We start from the raw sequence: 13,768 nt of genomic DNA, 5'->3' as shown, positions 1-13,768 counted from the left end.
CATCATCGCCAATTAATGCTGATGAAAGAAAGAAAATAAGAAGCAACAAAAGAAATAAAGGGTAGGAAAGAAACAGGGAAGAAGAATGGTGTAGACAGGGGAAACCCCCTCACCTAGGTTGACAGATTCAATCGAGCGGACGGCAAATCGTGCGCCTTGTTCTATTCGCTGCACGGATGATCCAACATAATGGATTTGCCCCCGGAGCACACCATGCCGCGACCAGCAACCTCCCACGCCGCATCTAAATCATGTAGCTCATTAGGGCATGTACAATGCCGCGACCTGCGCCCTACCCCTCCGCCGAATCGGAGCTGGCCGTAGCCGAGGCCTCTCTCGGCGGTTTCCAGCTGCCGCCCGGACTACCGCCTCCTCCGCTTTGCCGCAGGAAATCCCCGCAGCCGTGGCCACGACGCTGCCCCTCCTCCCGGGCCACCGAGCCACCTCCCGGCGCGCCCCTCTGATGCCAGCTCTCCGCGCCAGTGCCCCCATCGGCGCATTCCTCCGCGCCGCCCTCCTCCGCTCGTCGGAGCCTCGACTACGTGACCGGAAGGGCATCGTGCTGGATCGAGTTCTGGACGGCCGCCACCGCCGCATGCGACCGTTTCTTGGAGGTCTGTCGCACGGAGACCGTGACGATCCCGGCGTCGCACGCCCCTTCTTGGTTGCGGTCGTACTTGGAGTGGGCAGGGTCCCTGCTGAGGCGCGGCGGGTGGGGCGACGACGAGGCGGAGGAGGTGGTGGAGGTGCTAGGGGCGCTGGTGTTTGCTACAAGAAATCTAGGGTTTTTTTGTAAAATAAAACTTTTCACTTGCCACGTGGACCTGACAGGTGGGGCCAAACGGTCAGAAAATGGCTTAACAAGGCTAATGGGCAGAATTAGTGCTCCTCGTCTCGACCAAGCCTCAAGAGTGGTAGTTACGTGTTGCCTTGCTTAATCTTTCTTTACTATTAAATACGGATCGGTGGGGGTCCTACGTTAATAAACCATCGTACGTAAAAAAAAATCGCCACACGCGCAGCACAAAACCGAAAGAAATTTGTTCCTCCAATCGATCCCGAAAGAAAAAAAAACCAGGGGAAAACCGGCCGGCTAACCATACAGGCACGACTCCTCTTCGTTTGAGACAAAAAAAAAAAGAAACAGATGGCCTACCTATCCACGACTCATCTCCGCATGCGAGAGGCTCTGATCTGATTCCACGGTGAGGATGATGACCGGGCCGAGCTAGAAGTCGCGCCATGGCAGGACTCGCCGACGCCAACCTTAGAGCATCTCCAGTCGCGTCCCCCAAACCGTCCCCCAAAGCGATTTGGGGCGCGCCGGACAAAAAAAGCGTCCCAGTCGCGTCCCCCAAAGCCCATTTTTGTCCGGCGCGGCCCGATACGGTGTCCGGCGCCCGAGCCCGTCCCCGTCCCACGTGGGACGGACCGGGGACGCCGGACACAACGAAAAGCGAGGCCAACCGACGCGGGCCCGACGCGTCGCCGGCACGAGGAAAAATCGTCGCACACTCCCGCCAAATCCCGCCGCTCCCGCCAAATCGCGCCTATACCGGCGCGCACAGAGCCTCCCAAAACATATCCCGCCGATTTCTTTCTCCTATCCCGCCGTTTTCTTTCTCCTCCCGCCGTCCACCCGCCGCCGCTACCCTCTCCCCATTCCATGGCGCCGCCGACAGCCCCCAAAAAGATGGCGAAGAAAGCGGCCAAGAAGCCGCCGGCAGCGGCGAAAGCGCCGTTCGCGGGCCGCGGAAGGCGCCGGCTCCGAAGAAGAAGCCCGAAGGAATGACCGACGATGAATGGCAGCAAGATTGCTCGCGCCGCAAGCCGTCGACGTTGGAGCCGGAAAGGACGGAGGACGGTGGAGCCGGAGAAGAAGGCTCGGGCGCGCGCCGCCACACGGCACGTAATGGCCGGGTGTATCGCCGCCACCAACGCGAGCCCATGGAGTACGTCCATGCCGGTCTACGTTCGGGAGTGATCTCTCCGTCGCAAGCCGCCTTCTACAACGACGGCCCCTCCGCCACTCCCGGTGCGTGACGCCTAACTTGTCGCCGCACTACCGGGATGCGGCCGCCGCACGGCGGCTTCAACCCCAACAACCTCTACTCCCCGGCGTACGAGCGGCGCGAGCCGGACCCGGTCCGGACGGCGACCCTTTCACCGGCCGCAGGGGTCCGCTCGAATACGACGGCGCCGGTCGTCGAGGAGGACGACGGGGTTGGAGGAGGAGGACGTCGAGGAAGAGGAGGGGGTGGAGGACGACGAGGAGGACGACGATGAGGACGAAGAGGGCGGCGAGGAAGAGGACGACGAGGGTGCCGGTGACGATGATCTCGTGGAGGTAGACGCGGACGGCGTGAGGACGAAGAAGAAGAAGAAGAAGAAGCCGTCGGGCACACGAGGCCCGAAGTGGACGCCTCTGGAAGATTGTTGTCTGTGCGAGTCGTGGGCGACGGTGAGCCATGACTCCATCATCGGCGCCAACCAAAAAGGCGGGAAGTACTGGGCGAGGATCAAGGCCGAGTTCGATGAGCGCAAGCTCATCAACAGCGACTATAGGAAGGTGTCAATGAAGAGGAGCCAAAAGGCAATGTCGACGCGATGGGCCATCATCCAGGCGTCGGTGAACTCCTTCCATGGGTATCATCTCGACTTAGAAACCAGAGGCGAGAGCGGCGCCGACGCCGCCAAACTGGTACGACTCTTCCATAATCCGTAGCGCCTACATTGTGTTCGATGAAATGACTCTGCTTCCTTTGGTTAGTTTGATCGGGCCATGGAGATGTACGCGAAGAACTCGGAAGGTCACAAGTCTTTCGTGCTCATGCATTGCTATGGCAAGCTCAAAATGAATGAGAAATGGCGGCTGACGCGCTTGTCGCTGTCCAAGGGGAAGGACGCCATTGATCTGGACGCGCCGCCGGCAACTTCGACAGGGCGTCCCATCGGCAACAAGGCTGCCAAGGCCGCCTTGGCCGACGCTGCGTCGTCTCGAGAAGACGCGAGCGTCGATCACGAAATGCCTCGCCGACGTCTCCTCGACCTTTCTCTCCCGCGACAAAAAGACCGACCAAAGGTGGGCCGAGCTGCTCAAGAGGCAAGAGGAGAAGCCGGAGCTCAAGAAACGCAGGGACGACATGTCCCTCGCCGAGAACGTCGACGGAGGGAATGTCTCCCCGGACGCGAGCGGCGCACAACTTCTTCAAAGGCCGGATCCTCGACGACATCGAAGCCAAAATGGCGGCGGCGGAAGCGGCGGCCTCGGCAGCGGCATCGGCATCGGCGGCAGCGGCGGCGCAGCAAGAAGAGCAGGCCGACGCGTCTTCTCTGCTACACCTGCGTCGGCCTCCGCGTCGGCGACGGAGCGGACGCACCATGCACAGGAACAGTGCAGATCGCGACGAGGTCGTCGTGCTCGACGGGCCTCGCGTCGACTCGGGACACGACGCCGACGACCAACCCCTTCCCCTTCTTCTAATTTGCATGCACCACCGGTCCGTAATATGATCGCGCGCCCAGCATCTTTGATCGATCGCCGCTACTCGATCGCGACGAATCGGCGGGAACGATCTCTTTTGAATGCATCTATTTGAATTTCTGATTGGGGGCGGCGTTTGGGGACGCGTGGCTGGGAGCGACGTCCCCAAACGCGGCACGAACAAAACACGTCCCCCAAACGCTCGATCCGGCGCGGTTTGGGGGACGGTTTGGGGGACGCGACTGGAGATGCTCTTATCTTCTCGTCGATGTCGCGTTTCGCCGACGCCAATCTTATCTTCTCGTTGATGTCAAATCGGCACATGCGCGATCCATCCTACAGGAAAAAGCCGAGGAAAAACCGGCTAACCATACACTGATACACGCACTACTAGCTCCGCGTCGTTCCTGGAAAAAGAAACAGCTCACCAACCCATCCACGACTCCACCCCACATAGAGTACGCGATACGTACGATGGTATGAGTTCGAAGATGTATCTGTAGCTTAATCGATCGACATGATCCACATCGTGTACGGCAAGATGTAATGCACATGTATAAATATTCACGGCAACTATCAAGCTCCACGGTTACGTGATCTCGTGAAGCAGCTGTGAGCCAAGAGAAGCAAGTACCAAAACTGAACAAAATTAAAAATGTGTACTTAGGTTGCACGCTTTGTTCTCTAATGCATGTCCATGACACTAAGACAGCATATTTCCATTTAGAGGAGTCAATCCCCAATCTGTGTCGATGCAAAGCATATTTTCCATTCAGCAGAAGCAATCCCCAAGCTATGTCAATGCAAGCATATCATGTTATCAGTTTGACTAGAGCAATTTATATTTATTTAGAAGCACAGTTTCAGGCTGGTAAGTTCGATGGCTGAAAGTCTGACAAAAGCATCTTGCTGTATATTCTGGAATTACAATACCATGCTAGACCAATAAAACAACATGCAAATAGTTTTGTGGAACCATGGACATCCAACTTTGTAAGATTAATCATGGCAAGTACCATATGCAAAGATTTTTTTTTTTTTGGAGACCTAATGAACATCAGCGACAGATATTTGAACAACTTTTTTTTGGCCATTTTCTACATTCTTTGTATCAACGTGGATTTTCAAATGTATTATTTTTAGATGCATAGGGAATTAAGATTAGATGCCGTACCAACGCACGGCCATTCACCTAGTGTTGATAGTTTTCAGATATAACCACCTGCAATGTGACACGGAATTCGTATTACATGTATTTTCGATTTTGTTTTTAGCAACATGCTAGGAAAAATGGCCGGATGCTCCGGATGCACGCCACGTACCCGCGGCGCACGCCGCGGGGCGCAGGCAAGCCGCGTGCACGTCCCAAGAGTGGGCAACGCGTGGCGGCATGCGTCGAAACCGTGTCACATGTCAACAACCAACTACTCCGTACGATCCGTCGGTCAAACTTTACGGATCACATTTATTGCCTCAAAGACTCGACGCCACCGTCCAAAGCATGAGCGTGAGACAGCTGTTTCCACACAGGCCCACAAACCCACTGGCCCATCAGCAGTTTCCCTGCACGCCTGCCCATCTCACGCTGATGTGCAGAATCCATCGCTCGCAATTTAAGCCACCAGTCCACACCCTTCTTCTTCCTCAATCCCTCTCTCAAATTCCTGTCTCACCGCCGTCACAGGCCGTCCGTCCGTGGAGAAGAGACGCAGGTCAGGGTCAGGCATGCCCCGGAAACGGGCGCCCCCGCGAGCGGGGGCGCCCCCGCCCACCGGTGGCACTGGCTCGGCGGCGGAGGAGAAGGAGAAGGAGAAGGACCAGTCCCGGGACGAGGCTAAGGCCACCCCGCGCCCTCAGCCGCGGCGCGCCCGAGGAAGACGCCGCCCCGCCACGTCCCCCTCCACGCCGGCCGCCGCGACCGTGTCGCCGTCGCCGCCCAAGCGGAGATTGGTCCACGCCGACGCGCTCGACAGGCCGCGGTTCTCCGCCGACGAGATCGAGGAGGACGCCCGCCAGACCCACGCCGTGCAGAGACAGCGCGATGTGAGTCCGTCCGCCCGCACGCCCGTGGAGAAGAGACGCAGGGCAGGGTCAGGCATGCCCCGGAAACGGGCACGGCATGACAACCACGGCGATCTCATCAGCGGACTTCCTGACGACATCCTTGGTACCATTATCTCCCTCCTCCCGACAAGGGAGGGCGGCAAAACGCAGCTCCTCGCCCGCAGCTGGCGCCCACTCTGGCGCTACGCTCCAGTGAACATTTGCTGCGACCGCCCCATCTGCAGCAAGCAATACAAACGCATCTCCGTCATCTCCGACCTCCTCTCCATCCACCGTGGCACCACACGCCGCTTCAACCTCGACCCCATCCGCTTTCGCACAGACGAAGAAAAGAAAGTTCTCGAGAGCTGGTTCCGTTCCCGATCCTTCGCCAAACTTGAGGAGCTCATCATCGGCTTCGCGGACAGCAAGTACCAGCTGCCATCATCGGTGCTTCTATGCACATCAGCCCTTGTCGTGGCCAAAATCAGCCGCTGCGTTTTCCCAAAAGAGGTAACTGATTTGCCCAGCTTTCCCTTGCTCAAGGAGCTCAGCCTATGCTCCGTTTACATCGCCGAGGATGTCTTCCATGGGTTGCTCTCTCGTTGCCATGTCCTGGAGTCACTGTATTTGGAGGGACTTAACGACACGGGCTCCTTCGAAATAAGCTCGGAAACTCTTACGAGCGTGGGCCTCGGCAACTGTATTTTGAAGCAAGGAGAATTGATTATCAAGTATGCCCCTCGCCTTGAAAGGTTGCTACTACCTCGTCCGAGTAGAGGTCCTTATATTCTCCGTGTAATTGAAGCACCTAAACTTCAAATATTGGGACTTTTGTCGCCCTGCATCTCCCAACTTGAGATTGCAAACACATTGTTCGAGGTAGGAGCACCAACCACTTGCTCTTGATTCTTTCATGCAAGATTGTTACATGCATAATAATATTTTCCCATGTCCTTTTTTTTTACAGAGTTTAGCCCCAACCAGCTTGGCCCCAACCAGATTGGCCCCAACCAGCTTGGCCCCAACCAGCTTGGAGAACACGATGAGAACCGTGAAGATTTTGGCTCTCGAGTTCTCTGTCGCTGATTTGGATGCTACTATTGGTGTTTTAAGGTGTTTTCCCTGCATAGAAAAACTTTATGTCAACGTGAGTACTCATCTCTGCTTTCAGTGTCATATATATTGATACTTGATCCTCATGCAAAAGATTGTTTGTTGTCTCATAAATGATCCGGTAGAAATTACTTTGACATATGTCTGTTCTTTACTTTTCCAGTTTATGAAATGGTTGGACATACCTGTGAACAAACATGTGCACCCAACAGATCCAGTCAAGTGCCCTGAGATCAATCTAAAAGTAAAAGAACTGGTGTTGAACAATTATAAGGGTAGTGAGCAAGATGTTTGCTTTGCCAAGTTCTTTCTTTTGAACTCAAAAGTGCTAAAGAAAATAAGACTAGGAATCATCCAGAAGATCCATGTTCTTAAAAACCGTGAGATTGTCACCAATGAATGGAAGGATCATCGAGACATGCTGCTAAAAGTGGGAACTGCTTCTCGACACGTTCAAGTCGAATTCGTGGTTAGTATTCCGGGTGCGAATTTCATGATATTCGAGGCTGATTACTTGTCAATTGCAGATCCCTTCGCCTCAAGCTATTCTCAAATTCAAGGAAGAAGCTGCCGGAAAAGGGCTCGGATCAGCAGCGCTGCTCCTGCCATGGATGATTTGGAAGCACCGTAACGAGTGTGTTTTTGAGGGAGCACGGCCGTCTGTGCGCGACCTGATGTCCAAATTCAAGGAAGAAGCTGCCCTCTGGGCTAAGGCAGGTGCTATGGGACTTAGGGTAGCGCTGCCGGCGACCTGGGATGTACACTGAGTAGCCGAGTGTGTTCTTTGTATGCTGCCTCCTAGGAGGACTGTAAACATTCTACCTTTTCAATGAAATGAGACGCAAAGGTCCTTTGCGTTTTCTCAAAAAAAAAAGCTATTCTCAAATTGAGTAGATGCTCTTTCACAAGTATTATTATACTGATGGTTTGGCGATGGTCATCTCCATTGACTTCGGTCTAGATCGAACGGAGGAATGCATCGTATTTTGCTTATTTCTTGTTGATGTGTCAGTGGTCAAAGATTGTGCGTTATGTTTGAGCTTAAATTGGATATTGCTGCTCCACTTCTAGTTTAATATTCCTCTCTATCTCCCAACAGGGTATGTTATGTAAAAATAGTTTACTTCCAAAAAAATAAATGTAACTGGGAATTGTAAGCTGAGCATCAAACTTCTTTTGCACTGTCTTCTGTCTGATAAAGTATGGATGCTACCTAGGTTCTCACATTTTCAATCAGCAGTGCACTAGTTGCGTCTAACAGTTGCTTCTTTTTCAATTAGTGATTCACATATGGTTTTTTTCATTGTTCCAAAGGTCAACTTAATATATGTATCTGCCTTGATCCTGGTAAGGTTGACTATTGATCATATATCAGATTTTTATTCCTTTTCTGATTGAACAGTAATGTTAAACTTGAAGACTCTGTAGTTACCGTCTGCAACTCTCCATTGCAAATCAGCAACTGCTTTAAATAGTACATTCTAAAATCGGCTTACTCATGGGTATTTCTTACACTGCGAAGGGATGCTGTAATATTACATCTATTGCCTTTGTTTTTGCAGATCTCTTCCCAACAGAGGCCAGATCACACAACATCTGCTAGAACCAGACCATGATTAGTTGCAGCATACTGTTGGAAAACTCGTAGTTGAACCGGCCGGCATTTGATCCCGCCGCATCGAAGGCTGCCAGCACCGCAAGATTCGTGCAAGTTGAAGGACCACAGAACGCATGCATTTCACGATATCTGGTATTGAACGCGTATCTGCACAGATGAACAGGGAAGAAAAACTGGTCCCCGCAAACAGCAACCGCCCCATGGCCTGCACACGCCAGCAGAAATTCACAGCCCACAACCCACTGAGCAATTAAGACCGTTCCCATTATCAGCTACTAGCTCATTTGCCTGCTCTCTCCAACAAACTAGCTCCAAGATCCAGGAGCACTATTTATCGTCTTCAAGCTTCGGTCCCGATCAACCAGAGGCTAGTGTGGTGACCCGGCATACCACTGCATGGTGTAGTATGCAAGTCTGATATAACACCAATGAAACACCGTTCCACTAGTATTATATCGCTCAGAGTGGTACAACAGAAACATATGCGGGTCCAAGGCATGTCTATAGAATTACAACTCCGACTCTATTACAGAAGATCAGCACAGCCTCCTACTTTACAATGAGGTAAATCTGCAAATAAGCTCCAGAAGAACGACTCGTAGTCTAAGCCTATCACGAACTCTATTGGTAGAGTATTTAACTAGCTATAGAGGCTAAGAATAGATTCTAGCTAAATAGGAGCTAGGTTTAGGAAGTTAATTCCTTTCTATTGCTAATCTAGGTTTTCTCCTTGTTGAATGTGGTATTTGACTCTCCTGACATGGTCCTGTCTCTTGAAGTAGTTGTTGACTCCTCGGTCTTCGAGTTGCACTGTAGATCCTTCTTCGATGCCTCCATATCTAAGCACGGGATTTAAGAGTGGGATGAGTACGAGCGTACTCAACAAGTTCATTTTAGGAAAGAGGTGTTTAATGCACTAGCTACAGCCATAGACCAGAAAGTCATAGGCAATGCAAGTTTTTGTAATCATTTCTTCAAAAGGTTGCTTTTATTCAGAAGAGCTATGTCCGTCAGCCTTCACCGGTTGACTAGAACTTCATGGAGTTCCTTTCCGGCAGCGTTCGCAGTTCCATATCCCGGAACAGGAGTGACTGGTCACAGTTCGTTACACTCGCGAGAGGTGTGTTGCTTTACCCATAAGAGATCTTAACCTTGGTGCCAACCGAGCCGCGGACTCGTCCACACTTCCTTTGGTGTGAGGCCCGGTATAAGGTCATAGCCAATCATGTTCCTCCGCTACCTCGAACACCCACCCTTTGTTGCAATCTCCGACCCTGGGTCCACGCCGGTTCACTTACGCCAATTAAGGCTGGGCCCCGACCACGACGACAATGCAGGGCTCTACCATACATTCCTACGCCGGCGGTTGCAACCCATCATAGACCTCATTCCCGTTGGGACTTCTACGGGTTCCCACCCTCGCATCATGTCTCTCGAGATCATGTGCACCCGGTAATGAGCATCCGTTGATGAACGAGAGGTGGAAACACTTTTGACTATACCGTCCCATTCCGGATCTTATGGTTAACACGGGTATTACGGCACAAGAATCAACTGGACGACATTTGTTGTTTAATCCTAGATGGATATAAACCCTTGCAATGGAACCTCCACCATATCAACACAATCCATGGTTCCATTGCCCACCACATAGTCATATTCATAGTTATGAAATTAGTGGTTTTGCTTTTTATGCAATAGTGATAAACATAGTACTTTGCAAGTAATTTGGTAAAAATACTCAAATGACATGAGCAAGCGATGAACTTGCCTTTCTTGTCTGCAAGATTATGCGAGACAAGGTCTTCGATACGCAATAACTCCGAATTCGAAATAGCGTCATCGTCCGGTAAGGACGATGTTTAAAAGATTGGCAAGTATGCAATAATGCATAAGTATGAGATGCAATCGCTCTAAGCGTGACCTAACCCCGATGATTTAGGATCAGTGAGTTATAATGATTGGTTCAGGATGTGTTGCACTTTTAGAGTGATTCACAAACAAGGTTTTTATTCAGGTGTGATTACTTGGTATCATAAACAGGTTATATAATACAGCATAATAATTAATTGAGCATACACGGAATTATCATTAGCATAATGTTCGGATGTAAAGAACAGTTAGTCAGTTTTAGTGCTATATGGCATGGTTAATGATTGCTTATCATATACTTCAAAAGAGTAACTTTTGAAGAACATGTTCTTTGGTAAAGAACAAGTATGATAATTAGGTTTGTGGGGTTCTATGGTTTACTATGGTTTCGATAAACTTCTGGAGTAATGATTAGAGGGATCACAACTTAGTTGGATTCATCAACACCAAGGGCTTGTAAGGTTGAGTTAAGCCTAGGCATCCTAAGCAATTGTTTATATATGGTTTCTATCAAGGTTGATTCATCTTGCTGGTGATAGCTAACTAGGGTTTATAAGTCCTATTAGGCAAGGTTGATGACTATTCTTTATTTTCTTCAAAAGAATAACTTTTGAAGAACATACTTCTTAAGGAATAAGAAGTATTACAATTCGGTTTGAGGTTGTCTAGGGTTTGCTATTGGATCTACTAAGTAAGGAATAGATGTTTCCTAAATAGGATGGTTCATAAGTATCTCACACTAGTATGGTTTAGTGTGTATGCAATATGATACACAATATTGGCATGGTTGCTATTAGGGTTCATCACAATGGTGTGATGCTAAGCATGGATAACTAAGTTTGGTGTTTCCGAAGATAGGAACTAGGGTTGGTCCTATTTGATCATCTAGGTTGGATAGGTATGCCTACATGGACTACCAAATTATTGATAATAGGGCTCCTACAATTTTATGTGGCATGTATGTAATTGCTAATATGGTTCTATGTATGAAGATTAGAACACCATGATTACATAAGAGGATCTAGGGTTTAGGTCTTAGAAGTAAATTAGGGTTCAAAAGAATTAGTGGAGCTAGGGTTCCAATTTGGATTAGAGTTTTAGAATTACACATGAAATGATAAGGTTATCACTTTATTTATAATAGAACTAGAGTTTCCTAATTATCTTATAATTATTGGATTAATAACTTCATTAAGGAAATAGAAGTTATTAATAACTTTGAAATAAAAATAATGTTTGATTTGATTTTTATTATTATTTTTGAACAATTAATAATTAAGATAATTATTAATCAGGGTTAAATTCCTATTAATAAAGATTTAATAAGTTCCAATTAAAGAAAATTTGTTTTAATGTTTTCAATATTTGCTTTACTGGTTGTTATTTATTTTATAAACTTTTCTTAATTTATGAATTTTAATTGAATCTAGAATTAAAATAAAAGGCTTAATTAATAAGTATTAAACAATTCAATTTTTATTAAAAAATAAGAATTTCATTTTATATTTTTATTGGATAGGGTTTATCTTTATAAGAATTTTGATATCTTATATTTATTTTTCTGAGTTTTTTATGAATTTTCTATAATTAAATGAAGTTGCAGTAATTTCTGGATTTAAATCTAAACAGAATTTACTAAATGTACCCGGTGACTCTACCCACACAGTCACTGACTGGTGGGCCTTAGCCACGCTGGCTGCCACATGGTGCCGAGGTGGCACCCATGGGCTTCACTCGGCGGGCAGTGGCGATGGTCGCCGGCGGTGTGGTGCTTCCCGGACAATCTAACGATACCATAAGGTTTAGCGCGTCAAGGCGACCCTGCCGGTACTAACGCCGCCCCGAGTGGTCGCCGGAGCTCGCTCGCCGGCGAGGCCGAGCGGCGGGCTTCGCGAGGTTACGCGTGGTGGTCTCGATTGACGGCGAAATTGAAGAGGTTAGGGGGTGCTTGAGCACCAGTGGCTCACCCTGAGTAGGATGCGCACGACGGCGAGGCCAGGGGATGGCTGGTTCGCCGGAATCTTCTGCTCCGGCCGTCGGAGAAGATGAAGTCGACGACGACGCTCCGAGTGGCTACGGCTCGATTCCCTGTGCAGGAGGAGCAAGTCGAGGGTGGTGAAGATGATAGCGACCACGCCGGGGCTCGGGGAGGTCCTATTCGACGGCGATGGCCGGAGGCCGTACGGGCTAGGGTTTCGTCTTGGGGAGGAATTAGGCGAAGAGAGAAGAAATTGAGGGCGTCCACGCCATTTATAGGGTGCTAGGCGTGCGCTGGCGGTCAGCAACGTCGGCGGCGACCCCGGGACGTGGCGCGGGCGACGCGGTGGCGAGCTCCTGTGCGTCGAGCAGAAGAGGAGAAGATGACGACGTCCTCCTCATCTTTATCCACGCGAAGAGGTACATGGGCCGCGATGGGCTGTGCTGGGCTGATGGTGCTGGGCTGCTTGGTGGGCTACACGGCCAGGTAAGGTCCTTTTCTCTTTTCCTTTTATTTCTGTTTTCATTTCTTGTTCTCAATTCTGTTTTTAATTCAATTTTGAATGCCTTACTATTTTGCAGGTATTTCTTATTTGAATAATACAAGGATTAGTTCAAGATTCCTCAGGCACTTTGGTGGTGTATTAGAAAATTAATATGGGTATTATAACATTGGTTTAGTTATTATGATTGGAACTTGAATTTAATTACCCATATGAACATGAATTTGAATATTATCTTTGTAAATATTCAAATTGTTTTCCAGTGATAATTTTCTTACTTAGTGATGTATAAAGTTTTATTTGGTTTCATCTTGCAAGAAATAATCTCAAGGTAATACTTATTTATGGATTTCAAATAAGAAAGTGATATAGTGACATGATTTTATGTGCTAAATATCTCTAAGGATTTGACCTCCTATTTGATAGTGTTGTCACTTGATTGTTTATTTTATGTGCGAGAACTATGTGCTAATGAATTGGAAACTCTACTTAAACTCCTCCCAAGTTTAGTATTAATATTGTGGTTTAGTAACACCTTAGAATACCTAGAGTAGGTACTACTCTCATCATGGTTTGGTTTTGGTTATCAAGATAAGTAATTAATCACCACCATGGGTTTAACCATATAGTTTAGCTAGTGAGGAATTCTAGGTTCTAATTATATTTACTTACTGGCAAATGGTTTGGAACTCAATTATGAATTAGGTTTTAGTTGTGATCACCCAAATGATGCTCAAACTAGGGTTGAGATTTAATTCTAGGTTGTATAGATGAGAGAACTCCATATTGCATGTGCTAAGATTTAATTTCCCCTAACCATGATAAAGTGGTTACTTGCTTACTATTTCATGTGCTTCTCTAATTACTAAGGATTTGGGAAGTGGTTTTATCTTCTACCAATTAGCTTCTATTATATCCTTAATCTATTGTTAAAGTATCTCAAGTTGTTATTGTTCTTTTTATAGTTAACTTTGGTCATATGGATGGATGGTTTCTCACTATATTAAGTATGGAGTTTTATTCTAAGGTTCTCTTTTGTTTATTAGGTGAAGAATAAGTGGAATGTAGATGTGGTAGAATTCTACTTATGATCACCAAGTGGTTCACAAGTTAAGATTGGGATATAAGCCTAAGGTTGATTACTAGTGAGCTCCC

At 48.4% G+C, this 13,768-nt stretch overlaps 1 protein-coding gene across 3 annotated transcripts; it reads left to right on the top strand.

Annotated features, from left to right (window-relative positions):
- Window positions 1-5,507: 5,507 nt before the first annotated feature.
- Window positions 5,508-7,869, top strand: LOC124660578 (putative F-box/FBD/LRR-repeat protein At1g78760). 3 transcript variants are annotated; one of them, XM_047198400.1, is made up of 5 exons: window positions 5,513-6,503; window positions 6,549-6,677; window positions 6,807-7,073; window positions 7,171-7,377; window positions 7,569-7,869. In XM_047198400.1, exons 1-5 carry the CDS (start codon window positions 6,444-6,446, stop codon window positions 7,602-7,604), a joined length of 699 nt encoding a protein of 232 aa, XP_047054356.1. In that variant the 5' UTR covers window positions 5,513-6,443; the 3' UTR covers window positions 7,605-7,869. The 3 variants fall into 3 exon arrangements, with proteins under 3 accessions (XP_047054354.1, XP_047054356.1, XP_047054355.1); XM_047198399.1 differs by having other exon boundaries at window positions 5,514-6,677; XM_047198398.1 differs by lacking the exons at window positions 7,171-7,377; window positions 7,569-7,869 and having other exon boundaries at window positions 5,508-6,677; window positions 6,807-6,882.
- Window positions 7,870-13,768: the final 5,899 nt, after the last annotated feature.

The sequence above is a fragment of the Lolium rigidum genome, chromosome 6 (genome assembly GCF_022539505.1).
Source record: "Lolium rigidum isolate FL_2022 chromosome 6, APGP_CSIRO_Lrig_0.1, whole genome shotgun sequence".
Classification (NCBI taxonomy): domain Eukaryota; kingdom Viridiplantae; phylum Streptophyta; class Magnoliopsida; order Poales; family Poaceae; genus Lolium; species Lolium rigidum.
This window is presented reverse-complemented; position numbering and strand designations above follow the sequence as displayed.